This window comes from Narcine bancroftii, chromosome 6, assembly GCF_036971445.1.
Source record: "Narcine bancroftii isolate sNarBan1 chromosome 6, sNarBan1.hap1, whole genome shotgun sequence".
NCBI classification, from domain to species: domain Eukaryota; kingdom Metazoa; phylum Chordata; class Chondrichthyes; order Torpediniformes; family Narcinidae; genus Narcine; species Narcine bancroftii.
Window position 1 is genome coordinate 165,242,225 of NC_091474.1, and position 26,531 is coordinate 165,268,755.

Below are 26,531 nucleotides of genomic sequence, written 5' to 3' on the forward strand. Positions count from 1 at the left end.
ACTCGTTCCAAAAATATGCCTTTTTGAGTGCAAAATTAACTTTGCAGAGGCAGCTCAGAGCTACGACAGACCAGCGGTGGGCAAACAAAGCCAAGGAGTTACAAGCGTTTGCTGACTGTAATGATTCAAGAAGCTTCTATGAAGCAATCAAGGTTGTGTATGGATCATCAAAGGTACCTCACAACTCCTGAGCAAAGGCAAATACATCCATCTTCACTGAGAAGTCAGAGCGCATGAAAAGATGGCAAGAAAACTTCTATGAGCTATTGAAAAAACTAGGAACCATCACCGATGAAGCACTGGGCAGAGTACATCCTTGACCCATATTGTTGGAGCTAGATGCTCCCCCTAGTCTTCACAAGGTCATCAAACAGCTAAACCTAACAAAGCACCAGGGCTTAACAGTATTGCAGCCGAGACCTACCAGTATGATGGTAACACTCTGACATCATGTCTGCACCAACTGTTCACAAAGTTGTGGGGAGCTACAGAACTACCACAAGACTTCAAAGAAGCATCAATCATAAACATCTGCAAGAACAAGGGAGACAAGAGAGATTGCAACAATTATCATGGCATCTCTCTTTTGTCAGTTGCAGGAAAATGCCTTGCGAAGATTATCCTTAGGTGTTTGGTGTCCAACATCCTTCCAGAAAGCCAGTGTGCTTTTTGAACATGTCGTAGTACAGTGGATATGATCTTCTCACTGAGGCAGCTCTAAGAGAAATGTGTTGAGCAGCAGAGAAGTCTCTATGTCACGTTTGTTGATCAAATCAAAGTGTTTGTCACTGTTGATAGAGATGCCCTTGGAAGGTCTTACCAAAATTTGGTTGCCCCCCACAAACCAACATCATGAAGGTACGGAAGGGCGCATCAATATGTGTGGTGAGTTGTCAGACTCATTTCCTATCAGCAACGGCATAAAACAGGGCTGTGTTTTGGCTCCTGCTCTGTTTGGACTATTCTTCGCTGCTGTTCTTAAGGATGTCACATCAGACCTGAAATTAGGGGTCTTTCTACAAACAAAGTCTGATGGCGGGCTCCTCAACCTCACAAGACTGAGAGTAAAAAGGAAGTCAGGGTCATTGTGGCGCATGAGCTCCAGTTTGCTGATGATGGTTGCCCACTCTCTCGAAGACTTACAGGAGATCACCACTCAACTTTGCCAGTGCTGCCATGAGCTAGGGATTGACAATCAGCCTGAAAAGGGCAAAAGTTTTATACCAACTGGCTTAAGCTACAAAGAACCAACTGTCTTCATTGATGACACTCGTCTCAATGCTGCCAACAGGCTTTGCTACCTGGGGCAGCACAATAACATCCCCAGCTTCTCTAGATGTAGAGTGAGTCAAGAACTAGAAAGGCCAGCTTTGCCTTTGGTCAGCTGAAAGATCGGGGTTGGTCACAGACATCAGGTTGGCCACCAAGTGTAAGGTGTATAGGGTCGTTGTCATATCGGCCTTGTTATATGGATGGGAGATGTGGTGCCCATATCAGAGTCACTTACGTCAGCTTGACAATCTGCAGTAGTGTCACCTACATTCTCGGATGAAGGTCACCTGGTGAGACAAGGTCTCCAATATCGAGATCCTTTCTTGAGCCAGAATGCCAGCAGTTTCAACCTTAGTGATGTCAGCCCAACTGCGCTGGGCAGGACATGTTGTCAGAATGCCTTATGGAAGACTGCCCAAGGACATCCTGTACAGCCAAATGTTCAGTGGTACCTGAAAACGAGAAGGCCAGGGACAAGGATGTTCTGCACAGGAGCCTCAAGAAAGCTGGCATTGACCCACCAACATGGGAGGATCTGGCTCAAGGTCATTCACAGTGGAGGGATGCCATCAGAAAAGGTGTGGATGCTGCTGAGAATAAGCTCAAAGAGGCAACAGAGGAAAGGCCCAGGAAGTGCCACAACAGAACCTTTGCCCCTCCGGACCTCACCTGCCAAGTATATGGCGAGCAGGGCCTGTCAGGGATCAGCCTGTACAGCCCCTCCAGGACACACATATCAAGCCCAGCAAACTGACTCAAAGGAACCATCTTCATCCTATCGGATGGATAGCCAGATGATTTAATCAAAAATATTGCCCACTTATCTGGTTCTGAAGTACATGTACTGCAATTTGCACTGTTTCTTTAAGGAAAGCAATCATTTTCTCTACTCACTACTGAAGCTAGGTAGAATTATGGTTCCATCTAAAACACTAGCATCAAGTCTGAGCTTTGATTCCTTTCCATCATCTTTTAATTTCGTTGGCAATTTGTCAACCTCAGGAAAGCAGACTGAGATACAGTGAAAATGAAAAATAAAGGAAGCACACTGTTCTTTCAACTAACATTGGGAGATCAGTCGAGATCACTGCAGACAAGCAGTCTTATTTGACTTTCAGGATTGCAGACTAAAAGCTAAAAGATGGGTGAGTAGAGCAACACATCCATTCAAATGTCAAAAGCAGATATCTGCAAGCTTAATACTAAACAGATTTACAGATTTTAGAGGATTTTGTGACTGTTTTCTGCAGCCTGCAGAAAGTTGCCGTAAGTCGCTGGCACCATTTTGAAATCATCAAAAGGTGAAATCTCCAAAAAAAATTGCCTGAATTTCTTATTTCATCTTCCTAATCTCTCTTCTTTACCATTTCTGACATACACAATAAATCATAGTCTTTGAGAGTGGAGTAGAGGGGCTTGAGGATTCGAGCGCATACATACTTGAAATTTACAGCAAAGGTAGGTAGAGCAGTAAAGGTACATGAGAAGCTTGCCTTCATCTGCTGTGACACAGAATAAAAGAGCAATGATCTCCTGTCACAACTTTTAAAAAAATTTTGGTGATGTCACAACCTATAATTTTGTATGAATTTCTAGTTACTGCATTACAGGTAGGATATGATTGTATAGGAAATTCAGCATGATGTTACCTGGATTGAACCATTTCAGTTAAAAGAGATTGGATAGGCCAGAAACACTTTTTCTGATGAAGAGTTTTGGCTCAACCACACTAGGAGTATTTTGTGGAGTTTTGGTTGCAACGTTATAGGAAGGATAGAGAAGCTTTAGAGGTGCAAAGAACAGAATGTTGCCTGAAATGGAGATCATGTCTTATGAAGCAAAGTTGGCTTTTCTTTGGAGCAACAAAAGGATGAGAAGAGTCTATTTTAAGAAGTATACAAGATTATGAGTGGCATTAATAGGGTGTTGCTCCCTCCTCCACCTATTACCTCCTGCCTTTGTGACACCACGCCGCCCCCCCCCCCACTCTTTTGTTCAGATGCCCGGTGACATTTTTCCATACCTTGATGAAGGGCTCAAACCCGAACCGTCGGTTATGTATCTTTAACCTTGCTATGTAAAAGGACACTGTTTGACATGCTGAATTTCTCCAGCTTTGTGTTTTTACAATGAGTTGCTATGACTGATAAGTCATCAAGGTAACAGATGTTAGTTTTGTTTCTCGCAATACAGATGCTGCTTTATTAATGTTATCTTGAAATCTTTATGCACTACAAGGAGGGTATACTACCTGAAGAAGAAAGTGGAAGTCCATTCCATAACTTTTGTAAGGAAACTGGCCATGTGTTAATTACAGGACTACAGGAAGAGTGCAGGAATCAGTTGTACTAATTGTATGACCCTGCAGAGGAGTAAAGAATGGTATAATGGGCTGATTGATCTCCTCTATTTGTTTAACTATTGTGAAAATAATTGTCTTCTTGGATTTTTGTTTTCTCTGGACATGATATAAGTATGAACTTGGCAATGTTTGACGTGGTATTAGCATCCCATTTTGTGGATAAGAAAAGATTTGATATTTTTGGTGTTTTCTTCATTTGTGTCATTGTAGTGGATACCATGCTTAAATAGCCTGAACCATCATATGAAAGTCAGGAGTGAACTGAAACTTCTTTGTTAACACTGGAGGGCTGCCAATCTTGAGTATTTTTGATGAACAGGAATTTCAGCCTGGTACATTAAACATTTTCTGCTGATAATTTGAAGAGGTATAATTTGAGTCCACGCAGATTTAGATGTGATGGACCGTAAATAAAAAAAAAAGCAAACCAGCATCTAGTTAAGTTGAACTTTTGGTTTTACAGTGTAGAATCATTCAGAAACCTTCAGTTTTAGTTGTGGCAATAAAAAAAGCTGTCACATGTTCATCTCATTTGCAGCAGAGCTTGTTTGTCCCACAGAATGAAACCAATGACATTGTAGAAAACCCTGTTGATCCACAAGGATCTGCCAAAAGGATAACTCGAGGAAAACTGTAATGAATAGTTTTCAGTGCTCAATGGCAGACAAGGCTGCAAAACGCCATTCACACAACCCAGGCTAACAGTTCTGGCATATTAACAGCTTATCGACAAGGCAGATGATTTGTGTCTTTTAATATCCAATAAAAGTCCTGTAACGCTTGATGTTAAATTCTGAAGTATACAGAGAGGCAGCATTGTCATGCAGCATGTTTTCTCCATCTTATCAGAGCGATCCCCATTTTTGCCTCCGTTTCCATTGTATTTGATCCTTTAGAGAAAATACCAGTATGTCAGTAACATTACAGAAATTTATAAATGTTGGAGAAACCTCTGGTTCAGTTAGTGGTGAGAAAATTCCGTTGGTAGGTAAAATGTGCAAATAAAAATTTTTGGTCATGAAAATCCATATATATTAAGAGGCCATTCATCTGTCCCCGTCTTCCCATCAGCCTTTTACATATATTAAGAGGGTTCTAAATTCAATTCCTGGCCAGCACTGAATTAATTTAATCTAGGACAGCAGTTGTTGCACCCAGTTCCATGGCACATAAAACAAAAATCAATCGGTTCCTGCTGAGAGGGCTCCTAATTTAACTACATAGTCAAGGGCAGCAAAAGCCTATAATACATGCTAGGGGAAGTTTGATCTGGCACAAAAATTAGAAATCCTGCTCACAAAGTAGATAATGTTATTTCCTGGTCAATTCCAGTTCACTCAAGCAGGAGGTCAAACTTAAGAAAATAGAAGCCATTCAACCCATCAACCCTGTCCATCCATGCAACTTAATATGGCCGTTCTGCTCATTGCTGCTCTTCTGTGCTCATTTCCCCATATCCTTCAGTTTCTTTCAAAATTGTATCAACTTCCTTTTTGAAACCTCTTCAGTCATCTAGCCTCTGCAATCCTTTGGTAGATAATTCTAGTGGTTCACCACCCTCTGAGAGAATTTTTTCCAGTACAAGTCAGTTTTAAATGACCACTGCCCCTTGTTCAAGATTCTCTCGCTCATAGAAACATCTCGACATCTATTCTATCATGCCCTCTAATGTGATTCGATAAGATCAATCTATGAACTTCAGAGAATATAAATCTAATTTATTTATCTGCTCATTATAGGGCAAACTTCTAATTTCAAGAATTCACTTTTGGACTTTGTCTAATGCCAGTATGTCTTTGAATAAGGAGCAGGGTATGGCCTTACAGTACCCTTTACAATTCTGACACAGTGTTCCTATTTTAAAATTCAAACTATTTGCAATAAAGGCCAATCAACCATGTCTTCACGTGCTGCACCTGTCTGCAAACATTTTGTGATTCATGCACAGGAACACCCAAATCTCTCTGTACTTATCTGCAATCTATGTCAATTTACAAAATAGAATACCTTTACATTCTTCAGACTGAAGTGAATACATCATTTCTCACAGTTAGTTGTATGGATGGGTCATATTAGAAGCATGGCAGGTGAGCTAGTTACTACAGATTTGTCAGTAGCTTATGCTTCAGCCAGTTGGAGGAGAGACCGAAGGTAATAAAGGTAGGCAGACTTGTAGTGCAGCTAAAAATACCAAAATGCTGGAGGAACTTGACTGGTCTTCAGCATTTATAAGAAACAAAGATATATTGCTGATATTTTGGGCCTAAGCCATTCTTCAAGGAAAAATCATAAAAAGGCAGAAACAGGATATATCAGAAAGCCTCAGAATTCAAACAATGGAAGAGGAATCCAGACCAACAAAAGGTGTTAATTGAATGTGATAAGAACTAGGAGGAATTTATCATTTCTGTGTGAAAGGATACAGAATGGAGAGGCAACTGCGGGGATGGGGAGGGGGGGGGGAAGCAGGGGGTGGGTTCTTAACAAAAGCCGGAGAATTTGATAATAATCCCATCTGGTTGGAGGGTGCCCAGTCAGCAGAAGATGTGTTGTTCCTCCAGTTTACAGGTGGTCTCAGTCTGGCAGTACAAGAGACCATAGACAGACATGTTGGCAAAGGAATGAGATGGAGAATTGAAAAGGATGCCCACTGGGAGATCCATGCTATTGCAGAGGACAGAGCAATCTCCCATTCTGTGTCCAGTCTCTCTGATGTAGAGGAGACCACACCAGGAGCAGTAGATGACCCTTGCAGATTCACAAGTGAAATGTTGCTTCACTTGGAAGAACTGTTTGGGGCCTCGAATGGTGTTAAGAGAGGAAGTGTGGGTGCAAGCGAAGTAGCTCCTGTAGTCACAGGGGTAGGTCCCAAAGGGATGATTGGTGGGAAGGGAGGAGTGGACAAAGGAACCATGGAGGGAGCGAGGGCAGAGAGAGGAATGTGTCTAGTGGTGGAATCAATTATAGTATAGTTCCTTACAAAGGGGAGAAAAAAAAACTATATTTGAAAATTCTTACCTTTGTAATTTCCTCCAAGATTTTTTAGCCTGGAAATCAAACATTGTCTTTTAAATATGCAAGTTAACCATGTTTAGAGAGAGGGATTTGATTAATATGTTTTTTTTTCTGTTTTTCTTTAAAGTGTTTTGAAAATGGGTTTGTTTAAGAAGGGTACCCACAGTTTATATCATGAATGCTTAAAATATTAGAGAAGTACAAATTACTTGTTTTTTCATAAATTTCATCCCATATATTGGATTAATATGTGTATGTTTTTTAATTAAACACAATAAAGATATTTTAAAAAGAAAAAGTCTAATGTTGTTCCTTTATAGTCAAAGTTGCCTTCATTTATGCAGTAAATTCTTTATGATCAATCCATCTCTAAATGTGCAACAGGTGTTGGTCTCAGCTCATCACTTAAAGCAAGCTGTAAACTATAAACAGCTTATGACATTTTCTTCCCTCGAGATGTAATTTATAATTCAGACTTCTCAATAAAACTCTACGTGCAAGGAATTGGCTGTTTTTAAAATAAACATCTCAATGTGACATCACAAGTAACTAAAGCCGAGATAAATTGTATAATTTATAGAAGGTATAAGTACATGTGTCAGATACTGGGTTTAATTTTCTCAGAAAAATCAAACATAAGCAGCTTTAAAACATAAAGGTAGTGAGGCTTAATTTCATAAATCTTGTCAAAAATAAAAATATACAAATTTTGAACAGAATAATGAATATTACTTGCAATGTTTACTACAAAATATTATGTTTAAAAATGGAAAACCTATTGATAATTTTTCCACATAAGTTGATAGTAAATGTGGAGATAATTTTACTTATTCAAAACAGCAAGGATAAATGAGTTCAGGCAACTTTGAGTAAGATGCATAGAGGTAGTTTCAAAGGTTCAATTGATGTGAGTATTTTGAAAGGTGGAAGTCATGTATATAGGCAAACTGTTTATGAAATTCATGGCATTACCTTGATCTCTGGAAAGCTGGGAACGATTTCAGAAAATGTTCAGACATTCAGTTTTTTTGTACGAGACAGAGAATTGTACTAAGTAAGATTAAGAATCCTCATTCAGCTGGGTTTGTAATCTTAGGTGTGTAAATATAAAACTGTGCCCTGGTGCTTCAGTGCTCAATCTGGTACACTCATAGAAGTTGTGAAAGTACCTGCTTCCACCTCAAGTAGTGCATACCAGATTGCAATCGTATCTGTGAAAAGGACTTTCTTTAGATTCTCTATCCTGCCCTTCATCCTATGCCCATGCCCTCTCCATTATGGGGAAAAGTTTCTCACTATCCTCCCTCCCTTATGATTTTGTATAGCTCTGTCATGTTCCTCCTTAGATTTTCTGCTCCAAGGAAAACAAACTAGACAATCCACTCTCCCCTCACAACTTTTTTAAAAAATCCATCGCAGTCAACTTCAAGGTAATCCAGAAAATGCTGGAAAAACTCAGCAGACCTGTCAGTTTCATCAGAAGGACCCTTTGACCTGAAATCATGACTCTCACTGTCTACAGAAGTTGCCTGACTTGCTGAGTGTTTTTGTTTCTGCTTTTATTGTTGCCCTTGCTTTGTTTCAGTGCTTCTTTCTTTCTTTCTCCTTTGGCTTGGCTTCGCGGACGAAGATTTATGGAGGGGTAATGTCCACGTCAGCTGCAGGCTCGTTTGTCCGATGCGGGACAGGCAGACACGGTTGCAGCGGTTGCAAGGGAAAATTGGTTGGTTGGGATTGGGTGTTAGGTTTTTCCTCCTTTGTCTTTTGTCAGTGAGGTGGGATCTGTGGTCTTCTTCAAAGGAGGTTGCTGCCCGCCGAACTGTGAGGTGCCAAGATGCACGGTTTGAGGCGATATCAGCCCACTGACGGTGGTCAATGTGGCAGGCACCAAGAGATTTCTTTAGGCAGTCCTTGTACCTAGTGTGTTAGTGTGCATGAAAACCCAAACCTCTTTGTATTATCAACACTTCCTAATCTAGCACAATCTAAATAAAATCTGCAGCCTTGTTTGTTGCTATCAACCTGTGTGGCTTGTAGATCTGGTACTGGAAGCAAGATTGGGGTGTGCATCAACACTTTCTGTTAGACTGGAGGCTCTGATATTCAGAGAATTTAAAAAATATGTGAAACATTGCTTCAGATAATTTATAAATGTCTAAATTCAAATTTAAAGTATATCATTGCAATGTGGAACAATGTAAATTGAAACAACCTAAGTAATTATAAACAAAAGTGAATAGAGGGTCATTACTCCTATGCTGGATCTGGTTAGAGTAGCTTGACCTGAAATGAATAACAAGTCTGAGTCACCCTAAGATTTAATTGCCTGGGAGCAGCTGACTGCCAAACAAAAACCCCTTGATTCAGCCCTCTCTTCAGAAAAAGTTAGTTTTATCACTGATGATCTTTGGTGTCTTCGGCTTTCTTAAGTTCAAGGAAGATCCACTCCTCCCTATGTTCTCTCCAAATGAGAATGAAGCAGACAAATAATTGTGTGCAAATTTTCTATAGAAGTGAATTCAATGGTGCTGAAAAAGGGAGAAACTCCAAATCTTACTTTGCATTTTCTTTTTAAGCATCCCAGTTTGTATGGTTGAATGGGTCACTTGGGCCTTCAAGCCCACTCTGCCATTTAATAAAATCAAACCAATCTGATCATAACCTCAACTCCTGCATTCCTGAAGACCTTTTGAACTTCTCCTTGCCAATTCAGAATTATATCTGCCTGCACATTGAAAATATTCAGACTTTGATTTCACTGCCCTTTGAAGAAGAGGATTCCAAAGACTCGCAGCCTGTGACATTAAATAAATCTGTTTTATATGGTTGACCCTTATTTTTAAGAAGTAACCCTTGTTTTTAAATTCTCTCAAAGTGAAAGCATACACATCCCTCCAGTCTAAACCATTCAGGATCATTTATGTTTTGGTCATGCTTCCTTTCACTTTGTAAAATATCAGATCAGCCTGTCCAGTGGTTCCTCCATGATCCAACCCACCCACCCAAATGTTACACGACTAAATCCTACCAACACACTTGTGTCCCTCCCCTAAATAAGGAGACCAGTACTGTGTACTACTCCCAAACATCATCTTGCAAATGTAACTGAGGCAGAATTTCCTACTTTTATGTTCAATTCCCTTTCAAGAAGTGATAACCTGTTAACTTTCCTAATTATCTTTTTAACCTGTACACTAAATTCTTATAAATCTTGCACCAAGACACCCAGACTCTGCCATTCAGATATTTTTATACTTGGGCCAGAACAGGATATTTCACATAGTGAAAGTATGGTTGGAAGGTATGAAAAAACATGAGTCTAGAAAGGGGTACAAATAGGTAAATCATAAGCAAGGTTCCCCCTTGCTTATGATTTACCTATTTGTACCCCTTTCTAGACTCATGTTTTTTCATACCTTCCAACCATACTTTCACTACCTTCATCTAAGCCAGTGGTTTTCACCTTAAGCAATCCCTATGCCATGTGCTGTATGATTAGTAAGGGATTGTTTAAGGTGGTATGTGAGTGGGAAAAAAATGGTTGAAAACCACTGTTTTAATCGTACCTAATTGAGTCGTTATGTGCATGGTTTCAGAACTCCAAAGGAAATAGGCCAATGACAAATTTTCTCAAGCAAGATATTTCAGTAACAATTGAGTCTAGAGCAGTGGTTCTCAACCTTCCCTTCCCATTCAAATACCACCTAAAGCAATACCTTACTCATCACAGAGCACCTATGGCACAAGGATTGCTTAAGGTGGAATGTGAGTTTAGGGGGTCAGTTTGAAAGCCACTGATCTAAGCTAATAAATAAATTGTTGATCTATGTACCACACAGTACATCTTGCCCTTCAGAAATGTACATTTTATTAGGTAGCCTCTATCTACCACTGAAAATTATCTTACATTTGAATTTTAAAAAAAAAATACTATGAAGCTATTTGAAATCACTGCCTTAATTAAATGTAGAAGAATTTGTTCTATGAAATTCAAAGGTTTAAAAAGTAAAATAATGCCTTGAGGTAGATGCTTTTGAAAGGAATCAGGAAATTGATTTGTCCCTTTTATCAGTATGTTACACAGCATTCTTCTATGGCTTGGCTTCGCGGACGAAGATTTATGGAGGGGTAAATGTCCAAGTCAGCTGCAGGCTCGTTTGTGGCTGACAAGTCCGAAGCGGGACAGGCAGACACGGTTGCAGCGGTTGCAAGGGAAAATTAGTTGGTTGGGGTTGGGTGTTGGGTTTTTCCTCCTTTGTCTTTTGTCAATGAGGTGGGCTCTGCGGTCTTCTTCAAAGGAGGTTGCTGCCCGCCGAACTGTGAGGTGCCAAGATGCACGGTTTGAGGCGATATCAGCCCACTGACGGTGGTCAATGTGGCAGGCACCAAGAGATTTCTTTAGGCAGTCTTTGTACCTCTTCTTTGGTGCACCTCTGACACGATGGCCAGTGGAGAGCTCGCCATATAACACGATCTTGGGGAGGCGATGGTCCTTCATTCTGGAGACGTGACCTACCCAGCGTGGATTCGATGCTGTCGGCCTCTGCCATCTCGAGTACTTTGATGTTAGGGATGAAGTCGCTCCAATGAATGTTGAGGATGGAGCGGAGACAACGCTGGTGGAAGCGTTCTAGGAGCCGTAGGTGATGCCGTTAGAGGACCCATGATTTGGAGCCGAACAGGAGTGTGGGTATGACAACGGCTCTGTATAAGTTTATCTTTGTGCGGTTTTTCAGTTGGTTGTTTTTCCAGACTCTTTTGTGTAGTCTTCCAAAGGCTCTATTTGCCTTGGCGAGTCTGTTGTCTATCTCATTGTCGACCCTTGCATCTGATGAAATGGTGCAGCCGAGATAGGTAAAGTGGTTGACCGTTTTGAGTTTTGTGTGCCCGATGGAGATGTGGGGGGGCTGGTAGTCATGGTGGGGAGCTGGCTGATGGAGGACCTCAGTTTTCTTCAGGCTGACTTCCAGGCCAAACATTTTGGCAGTTTCCGCAAAACAGGACGTCAAGCGCTGAAGAGCTGGCTCTGAATGGGCAACTAAAGCGGCATCGTCTGCAAAGAGTAGTTCACGGACAAGTTGCTCTTGTGTCTTGGTGTGAGTTTGCAGGCGCCTCAGATTGAAGAGACTGCCATCCGTGCGGTACCGGATGTAAACACAGCATAGTGTTAAAATGTTGCCTTTAAAAAATGCTTCTTTACTGAGAAAAATTTCTGCAGTTTATATATGCTATTTCTGGATTGTCTGCCACTGACTCCTATTGCAATGTTACTGTATTGCAATTTGATGTTCACAGGAGCTGCATTTTGTCTAAAGAGGAGCACTTCCATGTTTGCATTGTAACTGCTTTGATAATTGTTATTTGCCCTGATTGATACAAGATATTGTTAAAGGTTATATTATACATAAATATGTCTTTAAAAGAGATAGATTGTAGGAGTTCAGTGTTGATCACTTCACAAACAGAGTAACACTTCACATCTCATTTAAAATGCAAGAGCTTTGCTGAAGCTGGACATTCAGCCACCAGTGATTTTTGCAAAGACAATGGAACTGCTTTGGAAAGAATTTCCAAAGCAGGTGCAAAGGGAGAAGTTTGGGCTCAAGTGCTGATAAAGATCTTTCGAGGAGTGGGTTTGGAGTCCTAAGAGGGGTTCTGGTTTTTTCAAGTAGAGAGGGAGAGAGAAGTCAGTTCTGCAATTGAGGCTGCAACATGGCAAGCTGGCAGGGTTGTTGAAAACCCCATTTTGAAGACAGGTTTGAGTTCTGAGTTCAGCCTGTTCAAAAACCCTTATTAATCTTTACAAGAGGAAATGGTTGGCTAGTGTTTCTCCTGAAATAAGGGAAATGAGAGGAACTCTGTGCTGATCTGGAAGAAGTCATTATCATTTGGAAAACCCATGATGGGGCAAGTTTCTTTGGCAAGACTCTGAAGTGACTGATTGGAGGAAATCAGTTTGTGTGTGTCCAACGAGCAACAAATCTCTCTGAAATCAACAAGAACCTTCCTAAGCTGTAACCATTTACCTTTCAGCGCCAGAGCCTGGTGAAAATTCATAAATGTTCAATTCTGTGCACAATATAAGAATTGCCTGATACCGGTGAACTTGGAGAAGTAAGAAGTGAATGATTGGACTATTAAAGCAAGGAACTTTCCTGAAAATTTACACATTACATACAAGTGCACTTAGAATTAGAAGGGGGTTAAGTTAGGTAGAGTTAATAGCAATAAGTTAAAGTTTGATCCTGTTTTTATGTTTAAAGAAAATTAAAACCAACTTTTGTTTAAGTAACAATTTGTCTTGGTGAATTTCTTTTGCTGCTATGATTTGGGTCCTCTTGGCTCGTAACAGTATGCTTGTCAATAGTGCTATGAGTAACATCAGATATCACCCACATACCATCATAAATTGTACCTTTAGCCTGTGTTGATAGGGTTTTTACTTGTTTCTTCAGCAGCTGGAAATTATAGTACAGTAAAGCCCCTGGTATCCAGAATTCAAGCAACCGGAAAATACATTTATTTGGCATCTGCAATCCCTGTTGGTGCTGAATACTAGGAGTTTTACTGTATTCACTTCCAATAGATAGCTATATTAATTTTATAGGATTCCAGCCAATGCACATGGAATATTAAATTTGACAATAACCATCCTTCATTTCGATAATTACTTGACACAGACATACTAAATGCATGCCACCAGGCTTTGTAAAGTGAATCGGAAGCAGATGAGTTGGATTTTATAATCACGTAGAACACTTGCATTGATCTGTATAGTTTATCATGTCAAGCTCCTCATTTTTTGTTGCTGCCGTGATTGATATGTGCATTAAGAGTATATTTCTTGCAGTTTTTTTGTCATTTCACTAAAATTAGTTTTCATGTTTGAATGAATATCCTGAAACTGTATGATGAGGTATGATACTTAATTTCAAAAAAACATGCTTGCCATAATTCTCTCGATCAATTCAATGCATGACAAATGAATCTGACAACTCTTTTTACTTTTCAAAGATTTTTTGCACATTTTTACATTTTGTAGGTATTTTGCCAATGTATAAAATGCTGTTTCCTTCAGTGCATTAATTAAATGTGTATTCATTTGACTATTTCTCATTCCATATAACCATATAACCACTTACAGCACAGAACAGGCCAGTTTGGCCCTACTAGTCCATGCCATAGCAAATCCCCACCCTCCTAGTCCCACTGACCAGCACCCGGTCCATACCCCTCTAGTCCCCTCCTATCCATGTAATGATCCAGTCTTTTCTTAAATGTAACAAGGAAAGAACCAAACCAAACTTGTTGCTGGTTTCATCAGGGGAAGATTTGTGCTTTTACTTTCTAAGTATAATAGCAAATATGTATTAAAAATAATGTACAAATGTTGAATTTTGAAAAGGTTTGAAGTAGAATGGATTAGCGTGTTGCCTTTTTTATTTCTGGGATTTGGTTCAAATGTTTAAATTGTGCTGATGGGAACAATGTACAACAAAGTGAACATGTATATCCTGTGTTTGTTAAGGTCAAATCTCAAGAATCAGGTTGTTCATTAGCACACCACCATTGGAGCTATAATTCCGTGTCTGCCTGTCCCGCATCGGACTTGTCAGCCACAAACGAGCCCGCAGCTGACGTGGACTTTTTTACCCCCTCCATAAATCTTCGTCCGCGAAGCCAAGCCAAAGATTGGAGCTATAAGAGGTTGAAGAAGAGACATGGAAGCTATAATGCCATTCAGGAAAATTATGGCTAGTCTTTCAACTTTTTTTTCTGATAAATTGAGTTAAAATCACTGTTGCTTTACATAAAGTCAAGATAAGGGGTTCATTAATCTTTCTTAAAATAAATCCATGCCTATCATACATTGTTGTTAAATAATTCCATAATTGAAGTAGCCAAACTTACTCAATGCATTGATTTGATGCTAGTAATTTAATCTGTTTTTAAGCTAAAGATTTTTTTTATGCTCTTAAATTTTTGCAGGTGGTTTGGTTGGATTCAGTGACATTGTTTCACAGCAGCTGGTTGAACGGCAAGGTTTAGCAAATCACAATGTAAAAAGGACAATAAAGATGACTACTGTTGGGTTAATTTATGTGGTAAGTCTGGAAATGATGAGGTGAAGGTTAAATTAGAGAATGAAAGAAACATGTTTTCTAGATAGAGTTTGTGTTTACAGAAGGGAAAAGTAATCAATTTAAATTACTGGAATCAAAAGCAAAAGACTGATTGTGTGAGCAGTTGAAAAAAAATTGAGTTGATCAGAAAGTATCAATGTGGATTTATATTGTCAAACAAACACATTTTTTAGAGCAAGTAATCTTATGTAAACACTATTGGGGCTAACTCTGCCCCGGGGCATTGGCAAGTGAACCGGTGTGGACTTGAAGGGCCGACATGGCCTGTTTCCACGCCGTAAACAGTTATATGGTTATAATTATAGTATTAGAATATGTCTATGTTGTTAATTGTGTGAAATTTCAGAAGTCATTTGATAAATGTTTCACACAATTCTGAGATAAGAGATGAAGGCCCATAGAAATGGCAAAGTAGTGATGGAAGATAACCATCTGAAAACATAAACTTTGATTCCTCTCTTATTAATTACTTTCAACATTTTCTGCTTTATTTTAGATTCCCATTACGTGCAGTGTTTTGCTTTGGTAAATTTGTATCTTTGGAAAGTAATTTGATGCAGAAAATAGAGGAGAAAATGGTTTTATGCATGCTCTATTATTAGGATACGGTGACTATTGAGCCTCACAAGGATCTATGTTGTGACGTCATATTCGTTCGGGATCCAGAGAGCCATGTACAAATTTGCTGATCCGCAAATTTGGCTAGTGGTGTAAAATGAGAATGGAAATGCAAATAAACAAAAATAGATTCTGTGTGGGCAAAACTCTGACAGATCAAATTTTAACATACCTGTATATCATGAATATTTTTTGTTATTACAAAGCTGAAGAAATGCAGACCTCCTTAGGAATCTCACTAACTACATTCTCTGTAAGAGTAGGTTACAAAAAAATGAAAAATATTGATGAAAATTGTAAGTTCTGGTAACTTTGGTTTGTTATCCTTTCTGACAGGGTCCTATTCTTGGGGTATGGTACAGGACTCTTGATCGACTGGTAGTTGGGCAAACAAAAACTGCAGCTTTTAAGAAAATGTTATTTGATCAGGTCAGTCTGGAAAATTGCTCCAAAACCTAATCATAAAAGGTGGTATTTAAGAAAAAAAATTCACTGCAATCTCAAAGATTGCACCCAGATCTGACAAATGTTGGTATAATGGTGGCGTATGGGAGATGTGCAGCTTACCAGTTTTAGAAGAAAGAATCTAAGGCAGAAGGAATATAACAGGATAAAATTCTGGACAAAGATGAAAAAAGTCACAAATTGAGAATGCTAGTTTCAATATTGTGTCTCATATTATTTAAAACCAGGAGAAGATCATTTACCCCTTGAATTTACATGATAATAATTTGATTGCAACCCCACCCGTCTTCATCTTGCTTGTGAAGTATCAATCCAACTCTCCTTGGATGAAAAGAGACCCAGCCTCTCAAACCTCTAAGCCAATATTTCAGCATGAGCCTGAAAAGGACAATATTTTTAAACAGAGATATTTTCCACACAGGATGAAGCATTCTCTCCACATTCACTAATGATTTTGTACACTTTAATCAAGTCACCTCTCATTCTTCTAAAAGACAAGCTTCTCTTGTCTAACCATAGGCCAACCTCCCCATTCCAGTAAACCTTCTCTAAATTTCTTGCATCTAATTGCCTTTTTTTCCCCTTAAATAAGAAGGCCTGTACTTGTATACCACTCCAGTGTTGTCTCACTAATTCACTATAGAACTAAAGCAAAGTCCTTATGTTTTACATTCATTTTCATCGGAAATATATAGAATATATTATGTGAGCCTTCTAGTTATTTATTGTACCTGTGCATTAGTTTTTAGTGAATTATGCATGAAGACCTCAGATCCCTCTGTTTCTCAGAACTGTGCAGTTTGATCATAATCTTTATTTTCTTATTTTGCTTTCAAAAATTGAGAATTTCACATTTACCCAGATTATATTTCATTTGGCAGATCTTTGCCTAATCACTTAACCTATCTGCTTGTAGTCTGCTTTTATTCTCTACACAATGTAATTGTTAAATTGCTGATGACATAAAGACAGCTAATAAAAGTAGTGCCTGGATCTAAGTCATTTACATAAATTGTAAGAAGTTGAAGTCCCACCACTAATCCCTGATACACATCTACCTTTGGATTTTGCCAGCTAATCTTCTGTCCTCACTAGATTGTCATATGGCTCTATTTTTCCCAATAACCATTAATGTCAATAACTTTATCAAATGTCAAACCAATGTTATGAACGTCAACTGTTTGGTTCCCTTTTATCCATAAAGCATGTTACTTCAAAGAACTTCAATAAATTAGCTAAACATATTTTTTTTCTTTCACTGAAGAAAATGATTCTTTCTCCATTAGGATTGCATTCATTAACTTAAACTCAACTGATTCTATTGAGTTGCATTTGAAGTTTCTTTTAGTTTTCTAAGTAGAAATTAAGACATTAAACTCTGGCCTTGCACTTAATAATATGTTCGTGGAACTTGACTGCCTTTGATTTAATCATAAAATTTATATTTAAATTTGTCTCTATCAGTATGATGGATGTGATTATTTGTAGGTTCTTTGTCTTTCTGGCCCCCCCCCAAAAAAAAACAGTATGCACATTGTGCAAAAGTTGTTCAAGACCATGTACAAAAGGCATTCAAGTTTATTGTTACATTATGGTCTTTGTTCTCTTCTCACCAGAGAAGCAGAGTCTCATTTCTTTCATTTTATTGACGAAGTTGGTAACGTGGTGCTAAAGGTACTTGGCTGTTTCCTTCAACTTTTTACGCTCTCTCTATCATATTCTTAAATTAATTATTTTTTTCAAATAATGCATTTTGTGGAAATGATTAGACAGAGTGGGAACTAATATGTGCTCATTTTTGCATCCATCACAATAAGTGCAGCACTTTAAGTAAAAATCTTCTTGATTTAAGCTTGCTTGGACTGTCACAGGCCTAAGTGAAAATTAAAGTTTGTCATAGCAGGAAATATTAACGACAATCACATGGGTATTCTTGTACTTCCATGACCACATAATCTTCTCTATTCAGTAATAATTCTCAGCTCAATCATGCAAACTTTATTGTTAATGTCTATTGTACTTGTCATTTTGTAAAATTGTAAGGACGTTTTTCTAAGTATTTTCTTTCCTTCCAGTTTGCCCTTGCTCCTTGTTTCTTGGCTGGTTTCATTGTAGTAACTGGGTTCCTGGGTGGGCTTTCACAGGAAAAAATATGGTTAAAGTTACAGAAGGTGAGTAATGTTTATTTATATCTTTAAGAAATTGAACTAACCTTAAATAGTGATTTGGAACTGCAAGCATAATCCTGCTTATTATGTAGTAGAGAGGAAAATATTTTCAGAGTTGTGAGATAGGATTCAGGGAATGGCGACTTGGAAAGTTTGTTTCCTTTTGTGCTTCATGATTTTGTAATCATTTTTGAACTTTTAATTTTAAAAAATGTTAAATGCTCATTTCTGCTTCACATGCATATTTTTTGCATATTCTTTTAAATTTTCTGCTCTTCAGTGAGGTGATGGCTGATCTGTGATCTCATTTTACTGCTTAGTCCTTTTGGCATATTTTTAATAATAATCTACCCCAAATCAGTATCTGACCTTGTATTTGTGAAACAAAGCTCCACATTTTCACCACTCCTCCATGTAGCAGTATTTCCTAACTTCACTCCTGAAAACCTGGTTCTAATTTCTGATCCCCCTATCCTCAAGTTCTCAATTCCCTAGACCAGGGGTGGGCAACCTTTTATCATGTGATGATGTGTCAGAGGTTGAACGGTGAGCCGCACTAATGCTACCATAAATGAAATAAATAAATGGATAAATAAATGATTAGATGGAATAGATATGATGATGCATTTCAGGTTAGAGAAGGCATCTTCAAATCTGCACCAAAAATCACGAGTTAGTCATTAAAATTACACAATTTTTTTTTTTAAAGTCAAAAAGGAGAAAAATTAATCACAATGAAAAGAAAATAACTAACCCCAAAACAGATAGGAGTGAGAGGGAGAGAATGTCACAATAGAGAGGGGAAATGTCACACAAAGAGAGGGTAAACATCACACAGAGAGAGGGGTGTGTCGCAGAGAGAGGATCACTCACACACACACACACACACACACACACACACACACACACACACACACACACACACACACAGAGGAAGTGACAGAGAAAGAGAGGGATTTTCATACAGATAGGGGGAGGCACACACAAGGAGAGGGAGTCCAACACAGAAAGGCAGATGATTGAAGAGAGATGAGGTGTCACACAGTGAGATGGTGTCATGCACACACTGGTCTCACATACAGAAACAGGAAGTGTGAGAAAGAGAGGAGTACCACACAGGTAAGTTGAAAGAGCATTACAGAAAGAGGTGGTGTTGCAGACCAAGAGAGAGAGAGGTGGATTCTCACAGACACGGGTTTCTCACAGAAGAGATGAGTCTCACGCAGAGGAGAAGGCTCTCAGATAGCGAGATAATGTCACCGTGAGAGGAGGAAGAACATCAGGGGGGGGGGGGTTCTCACGCGGGATGGAGAGGGAGTCTGGCGCAGGGGGGTGAGTTTGGTGCAGAGGGCAGGGGGATCTCCAATGCACAGAGTGGGTAAGCTGTGCATAGAGAGTGGAGCCTCCAACACACAAAGCAGGGGACCCATGCACCGTGGAGTTTGCACTGAGTTGAGGGGAGCCACACACTGAAGGTGGGAACCACGCACAGAGTGAGGGGATTCCTCACACTGGGAAGCAGCCGCACACCGAGTCAAATAAATTTGGATCACGGACTAGGTTGCCCACCCCTGTCTTAGACAATGTAAATAATGTATCTCATTTGACCCATATTGTTTTTAAAATAAAGCTTACCACTCATATCCTCTCTAAAATTCTTTCCTCTCACCTTAAACATAAGCCCTTTTGTTTTTGATACTACTGTCAAAGGAAAAAGATTTTGATGATCAACCCTTCACCACCTTAATTCTTTATCTACCTGTTTTGCAACTTTCAGAGAACAATGGACTTGAACTCCAAGATTCCTCTGTTCTTCAACATTTCTTAGCATATGCCATTTACTGTATATTATTGTCAATATATAGTACCATGTATTTGTCCAGTTTAAATCCAAAACAACATGGGTACACCACTGGACACAAACCACCACTGAGAAGTTCAAGTTTATTGTCATCTGACTGTACATATACAACCTGGTGAAACAGCTTATCTCTGGACCATTGTGCACACACACAGTATACCCAACACACAAACACTATAGCGATACAAAATAAATATAAAAGTAATTTACAGGTTTCTAGAATTGTTAAACTCTAACCACCCATAGAAAGAAGCTGTTTCTTAGCCTGGCAGTCCTGAATTTAATGTTTCCATTTCTCTTCCTTGATGGAAGTGTCTCAAAGATACTGAGGGTCAGATGGTCCTCAATGATTCTTTGAAACCTCTTTCAGCATTGCTCCTGTATATATCATAATAAGGGGAAGGGAGACCCCAGTGATCTTCTCAGCAGTTTTAATCACTCTCTGTACTGACCTCCTCTGATATGAAGCTTACCAGCTACCATACCACAGTATGATGCAGACAGCCAGGATGCTCTCTCTTGTGCTCCTGTAGAACGTTGTTAGGATTATGGTCAGTAGTTGTAGGTTCAGGATAGTCGCCCCTAAAAAGGACACCAAGGAACTTTGTGCTCCCCACTCTCTCTTCGATGGAGCCATTAATGTGTAGTGGGGATAGTCCTGAAATCCACAATCTTCTCCTTTGTCTTCTTCACGTTGAGCTTTTCAACTTCATCTCTATAAGCTGACTCATCATTGTTGCCAATGAGGCTAACTACTGTTGTTTCATTTGTAAACGATGATTCTATTGGAGCTGAACTTGGCAGTATAGTTTTGAGTTAACAGCATGAACATTAGTGGGCTGAGCACATAGCCTTGATATGTGCCAGTGCTCAGTATGATGAGGTTTTGCTGCCAATCAGCATAGACTGTGGTCTTTCCATTGAGAAGTCCAGCATCCAGTTGCAGAGAGGGGTACTGAGTCCCAGCAAGGACAGTTTATTCACCAGCCTCTGAGGTATGAATGTGTTGAATGCCGAGCTGCTCAATGATCAATGATGGCATATGTGATATCGTTCTCTAAATGTGTCAGGACAGAGTGAAGGATCAGGGCTATTGTATCCACTGAGGATTGATTTGGCCAATAGGCTATTCTAAAGTTCATAGAGATAATTGCTACCACTGTTCCTTCATCAACATTTTTAGTTTCCTAGCTGTGCATTTGATTTTGTAGCACTATTTCAATGTAGTGTGAATGAAAATGAACTGTTTCTGGAATGAAAGTATTCTGGGTCATTTATTATTGTCGAAAATGTCCTCAAGGACGGGGGACTTTTCCTATGCAACACTATCAGTTGCTATCATGTAAAAGATGATTTCATTGGGACTAATGGAGATTCCAGATGAGAATGGAAACAGCGAAGGATTCCTAACAACTGTGGCTGGGCCTAATTGACATGACCTGCTACAAAACCAAATCTGATGCAATAGGTCCCAGGAAATGTGTAAAAAAAAACTTCTTAAAAATATGGCAAAAGTGAAAACAATCTCAGAAGTTGGAAGAAAATTTTTTCTTAAAATCTGTGTGCATTTACAATAATGAAAGATTGTAATTGTTCTGAAGATAGTGAGCAAATTTAATTTCTTGGGAGTCATCATCTTGGAGGATCTTTCCTTGACCCAATACACAAAAGGCATGCTGAAATAAGCATATCAGTGCCTCTACTTCCTCTGGAGTTTCCAGAGGTTTGGTATGACATCGGAAACCCTGTGGTGGAAAGTGTACTAACCAGCTGGATCAAGTGGAAACCACTACCACTGAGCATAAAGCCCTGCAAAAGATAGTGAACACAGCCCAGGACATCAAAGGTAAAACCCTCCCCAACATCGAGAACATCTACAGGGAATCCTGCCGTCGGAGAGCAGTGTGATAGTACAGATCTATCACCAATGTTTATAGTGCATATAGTTACAGTATCTAGACTGTGCTTACAGCGATTGGCTGAGAGCTTAGCCACGCCTACTGTCTGGGCCTTAAAGGGTTGTGTCCCTAGCCAGGTCGGATCATTCCGGACTGGTCGGCCACCTGTGAAGAGCTCCGGTCTTTTGCTAATAAAAGCCTTGGTTTGGATCAATAAGTCTTTGATACTTTCGACGAGCTCTACAAGCAGCAGGAATCATCAAGGATCCACACCACGCAGCACGTACTCTGTTCTCACTGCTACCATCAGGAAAGAGGTATAGGCGCCATAAGAATCATGCCATCAGGTTCAGGAACAGCTGCTACCCCTCCACCATCAGACTCCTCAACCATAAACTCAATCAGGGACTCATTCAAGGATTCTTACTTTTGCACTTTATTGATTTTATTTTTCAATCTCTATTGCACAGTTTGTTTACATTTCTTTAACGTTTACATTTGTACATTGAGTCCATTTTGATTTGCACTGCCAATAAGTGGTAAAACAAGTCAAACTTACTGTCTTCTGATTGTCCAAGTATCACCCAACAAACCGCATTCTCTGGCCCTTGGTGTAAAACACATAGACATGCAACCAGACATAACACACATAAACAATGCATATGCAGGACAAGTATTTCATCTCCATAAATAAATAAATTTTTCAAGAATATGAGAGTCTCGAATGGTTAGTGTAAACAGTTCCTTCAGTCGTTCAGCATTCTCACTGCCCATGGGAAGAAGATACTCCTGTTTCTCTTTTCCGAAGGGAGCAGCTGAAAGATGAAAGATGCTGGGTGCAGGGTGGAAGGGGTCCTCAATGATTTTGTGCACTCTCTTCAGACAATGATCCCGGTTCATCACATCAATGTTGGGGGGAGACTCCAGTGATCCTCTCTGCCACTCTTACGATCCTGTGTATTGACTTCTAATCCATTTCTCTGCAGCATCCGTACCACAAGGTGATGCAAGTGCCCAGGACTCTTTCTATAGAGCTCCTCTAGAAGGCTGACATAATGGTGGTCAGTAGGCTTGCCTGCTTCAGTCTTCTTAGGAAGTGCCAAGTCAATTGCCCACCCCATTCCCTTGCTCACGTGTATGTCCATTGTCTCATGCACTGCCAGACTGAGGCCACCTGCGAATTGCAGGACCAACACCTCATATTCTGAGTGATCACTCCCAACTAGATGGCATTAACATCGACTTCTCTGGTTTCTGTTAAAACCCCCAACTCCCCCATCATTCCCCATGTCTCCTTCAGCTCTCTCTCTCTCTCTCTCTCTCCCTCCCTCCCTCTCCCCCCCAGCCTTTAACACAGAATCTTTTATAAGCGTCAGTAATATTTCTTTACCTCCTATGGCACTATGAGACCAGCTGAATTTTTTCAGCATCTGTGTTTTGACAACAATCACAGCATCTACAGATTTTTGTGTTTGACACCCCACATCTTAGATTCTGCTTATTACAGAAATTCTCAATGTTAAATTTTTTACAATTTTCATTTTACCCCATACATTTTTGTGTTTATTATTTTTGCCTTTCATAACTGCAAAGATTTGTACTATTTGATAACTGAATTATACTATTTGGAATTTAATCTTCAATATTATGTGATCTCTTTTTCAGGATTATAAAACTACCTTGTTATCAAACTATGCTGTAAGTAAAGAAATACATTGCTAGTAATCTTTAAATAATTTCAATGCCTTTTTGATAATTATCTAAAATATTTATTTTCTTATTTAATTTCATTGGAACTGAATTGGAATTTGCAGTGATGTCAGGCTTGATCACTCCTCATTGCTAAAATCTGGAATCCCCAATGTTGATTGGAAAGTACAAAGCAAGGTGGTTAAGAGCTGACTATGCTTTTCCATGAAATTCAGTGACGTTTTAGTAGCTTGTTCATTAATTTCTTTTGTTGGGTCCAATTGACATTTTTTGGTGTGAAATTTGAAAAGCAGAGTCCAACATTGCTCTTCATTGCCCTTTCTCAACTATCAAAGTTAGTTTGTATTCATTTATTAACATTAAAATCTTCTAACTTTCTGTATTACTCTCTGTTTTAAAGATCTGGCCAACTGCACAACTGCTGAATTTCTACTTTATACCACTGGAACACAGGTAAAAACAAAAATGTTAATTGAGTTTACTTATCCAAAAAATCTTTAATTTTCTTTGCACTGAGTTGCTGGAAAGAACAATGTCTGGTTGACAGACAAGATTTCTTTAATATATTTAATTTCCAAACTTAAATAAGACATGATATCATGTCACCATTGAATATGAGTGGGGGAAAAATTAGATATAATAATAAAGATGCAAAGTCTGAATTTTATAAGATTAGGGGCTCATTCATGGATTGTTATCATAATCTGAGGATTTAAATGTTGTGGATTCTCTGGGGATTTTCTCTCTGGTGTCCGGGAACTTTTATTCAATGCATATTTAAAATATATAAAATAACCTTATTTAGAGGGAGGGGGTAGATTAGTAGGGATTTTTTTTTCCTCCTTCCTTTTTACTATTAAGACAAACAAAGCGGGGTCTAACTACAGATTATGGATCATATCACAGAACAACATGATCACATCTGAGAAGTATAAAATATCTTATATAAGGGAATTTTACATGTATTATTTTTATAATTTTTGTATTCAATATTATTTTTGGACATAGTACGAGTTATGATTTAATTGTTTAATTATTCTAATTATAGACTTTGATGTCCTGAATGAAATACATTATGTAATAATTATGGTCATGCTCCTAATTTACAATTGAAACATGATATGTATATTGTTACGAGCCCAGAAAACCCCAAAACCCAGCAGCAATAGATATTGACCAAGACAAATGGATACTTAAGCAAAAATTGTTTTTAATTATCTTTAAACATGAAAATAGAATCAAACTTTAACTTATCACAATTGGCTTGCTTAACCTAACTTAACCCCCTTCTAATTCTTTGCACATGTGCATGCAATGTGTGTGTAAGTTCAGAAATGTTCTTGGGTTCACACTCCAATGTCACTTCTCATTCCTCCATGTCCACTGGTTGCAGGCAATTCTTATACTGTGCACAGAATTTAACATAAATAAAGTTCACCAGGCTTTCGTGCTTGAAAGGTAAATGGTTACTGCTCAGGAAGGTTCTTGTTGGTTTTCAGAGAGAAATTTGTTGTTCCAGGATGTCCACAACTGATGTATTTCCATCAGCCACTTCAATGTCTTCCTGACGAAACTTGACCCTTCTGAGTTCTCCAGATGATAACCTCTTTCTTTCAGATCACCACAGAGTTCCTTTTTATTTCACTTATTCCAAGTGAAACATTAGACAGCCAGTCCTCTCCTCTTGCATGAACTACAAGGGCTTTGACCAGGCCGTCTTCCAAAATGGGGCTTTCCACAAGCTTGCCAGCTTGTCCTGTTCCAGTCCCAGCTGCTGTCTGTAACACTGTACAAGTGATCTCTGAGTGTGTATCTCTCTTTCTCTCTCTCTCTCACACACACACACACACACACACACACACACACACACACACACACACACACACACACACACACACACAGAGAAAAGTCTGTTTGATTCTCTCTGCTTTGAAAAACCACATGGCCCTTTTACAAAAGCTCCAGACAGAAGCGGCTCCAACAAACTCTTTTATCTGTTGCCTTTTGTAAGCAACAATCCATCTGTGAAGTCTCTTGAGTACTCTCCAAAGCTCTTGCTGTTTGTCCTGACATGTCTAGCATGGGGCAGAGCTCCAGTATTTCAAATAAGATCTGTTTTAAAGTGTTTGTATATAACCTACTCTAACAAACCTTTCCCAATTTATCTCCCAAAAACATATCTATATAATCTCACAATATGATATGATTTGATTTACATTGTGTGAAGGGTTTCTGTTAAACTCAATAAAAAAATTTTTAAAAGAAAGACAGACAAGATTTCTTGTCTTGGTGTAGATCCACTCTAAAATGGTAGGCCCAATCCACCTGTAACTGGGAGATGTAGTCCACATGCCTCTCAGGCTGTCTCTCTATCCAGCATCCTTCCTTGTTCCTCCCCTGTACCCTCCCTTCCTAGGTAACAAACTGTAAACATTTCCTGAATGATCACCACCCAGCTGTAAATTGTTTCAGGTGAAAGTGGCAGTGCCAACACATGAAAAACAAATTGGAGTTAGTGAAATCAAATGAATTTTCTACACACAAATCATCCTGCAAAAATACAATGGAATAATATTCAATGCCTTGTTCCATTCTGCTAATGTATCTGTACATGGCTGAAGTTTCTTTTCCTAGAGGTGCACTGAGGACAAGAAGCCCAGGAAATTGTGCAAGGTATTTACTTTAAAATAGATGAAGGACAATTTGTCCTATCAAACCAGCTCTTCCATTCCATATCAAGGCTGAAAAATTACATCAGCACATTTTCACCCTAATCCCATGTTCTCTCAAATTTTACTCAATTTGCTCTTAATACATGGGTTTTCCACAGGATTCTAGGATTTTAAAAAAAGACATTTCCACTGGTTATAATTACCGGTAATGTCAAATGAAACCCTTATTAATGTGATTTTTATTTTCAACAAGTTTATCTTCACCAGATATGGCCATTGTACTCAACCCAATTTACAGGGTGGAAATCAAGCACCTACTGTGGTCCAGAAAGTTTCTGTTTGGTAA

At 39.0% G+C, this 26,531-nt stretch overlaps 1 protein-coding gene across 8 annotated transcripts in view; it reads left to right on the plus strand.

Moving 5' to 3' along the window:
- mpv17 (mitochondrial inner membrane protein MPV17) overlaps positions 1–26,531 on the plus strand; it is a 106,409-nt gene that overhangs the window by 9,671 nt on the left and 70,207 nt on the right. For 7 of the 8 annotated variants that reach the window (XR_011340507.1, XR_011340508.1, XM_069886587.1 and 4 more), the window contains exons 3-7: positions 14,639–14,754; positions 15,748–15,840; positions 17,952–18,047; positions 23,469–23,501; positions 23,914–23,966. Coding sequence is in view for 6 of the 8 variants with exons in the window: in XM_069886587.1 (XP_069742688.1) it covers positions 14,639–14,754; positions 15,748–15,840; positions 17,952–18,047; positions 23,469–23,501; positions 23,914–23,966 (391 nt within the window). In the remaining 2 variants the exon portion in view is untranslated. The remainder of the gene's footprint in view (positions 1–14,638; positions 14,755–15,747; positions 15,841–17,951; positions 18,048–23,468; positions 23,502–23,913; positions 23,967–26,531) is intronic. The other variant, XM_069886588.1, reaches the window with a different exon arrangement.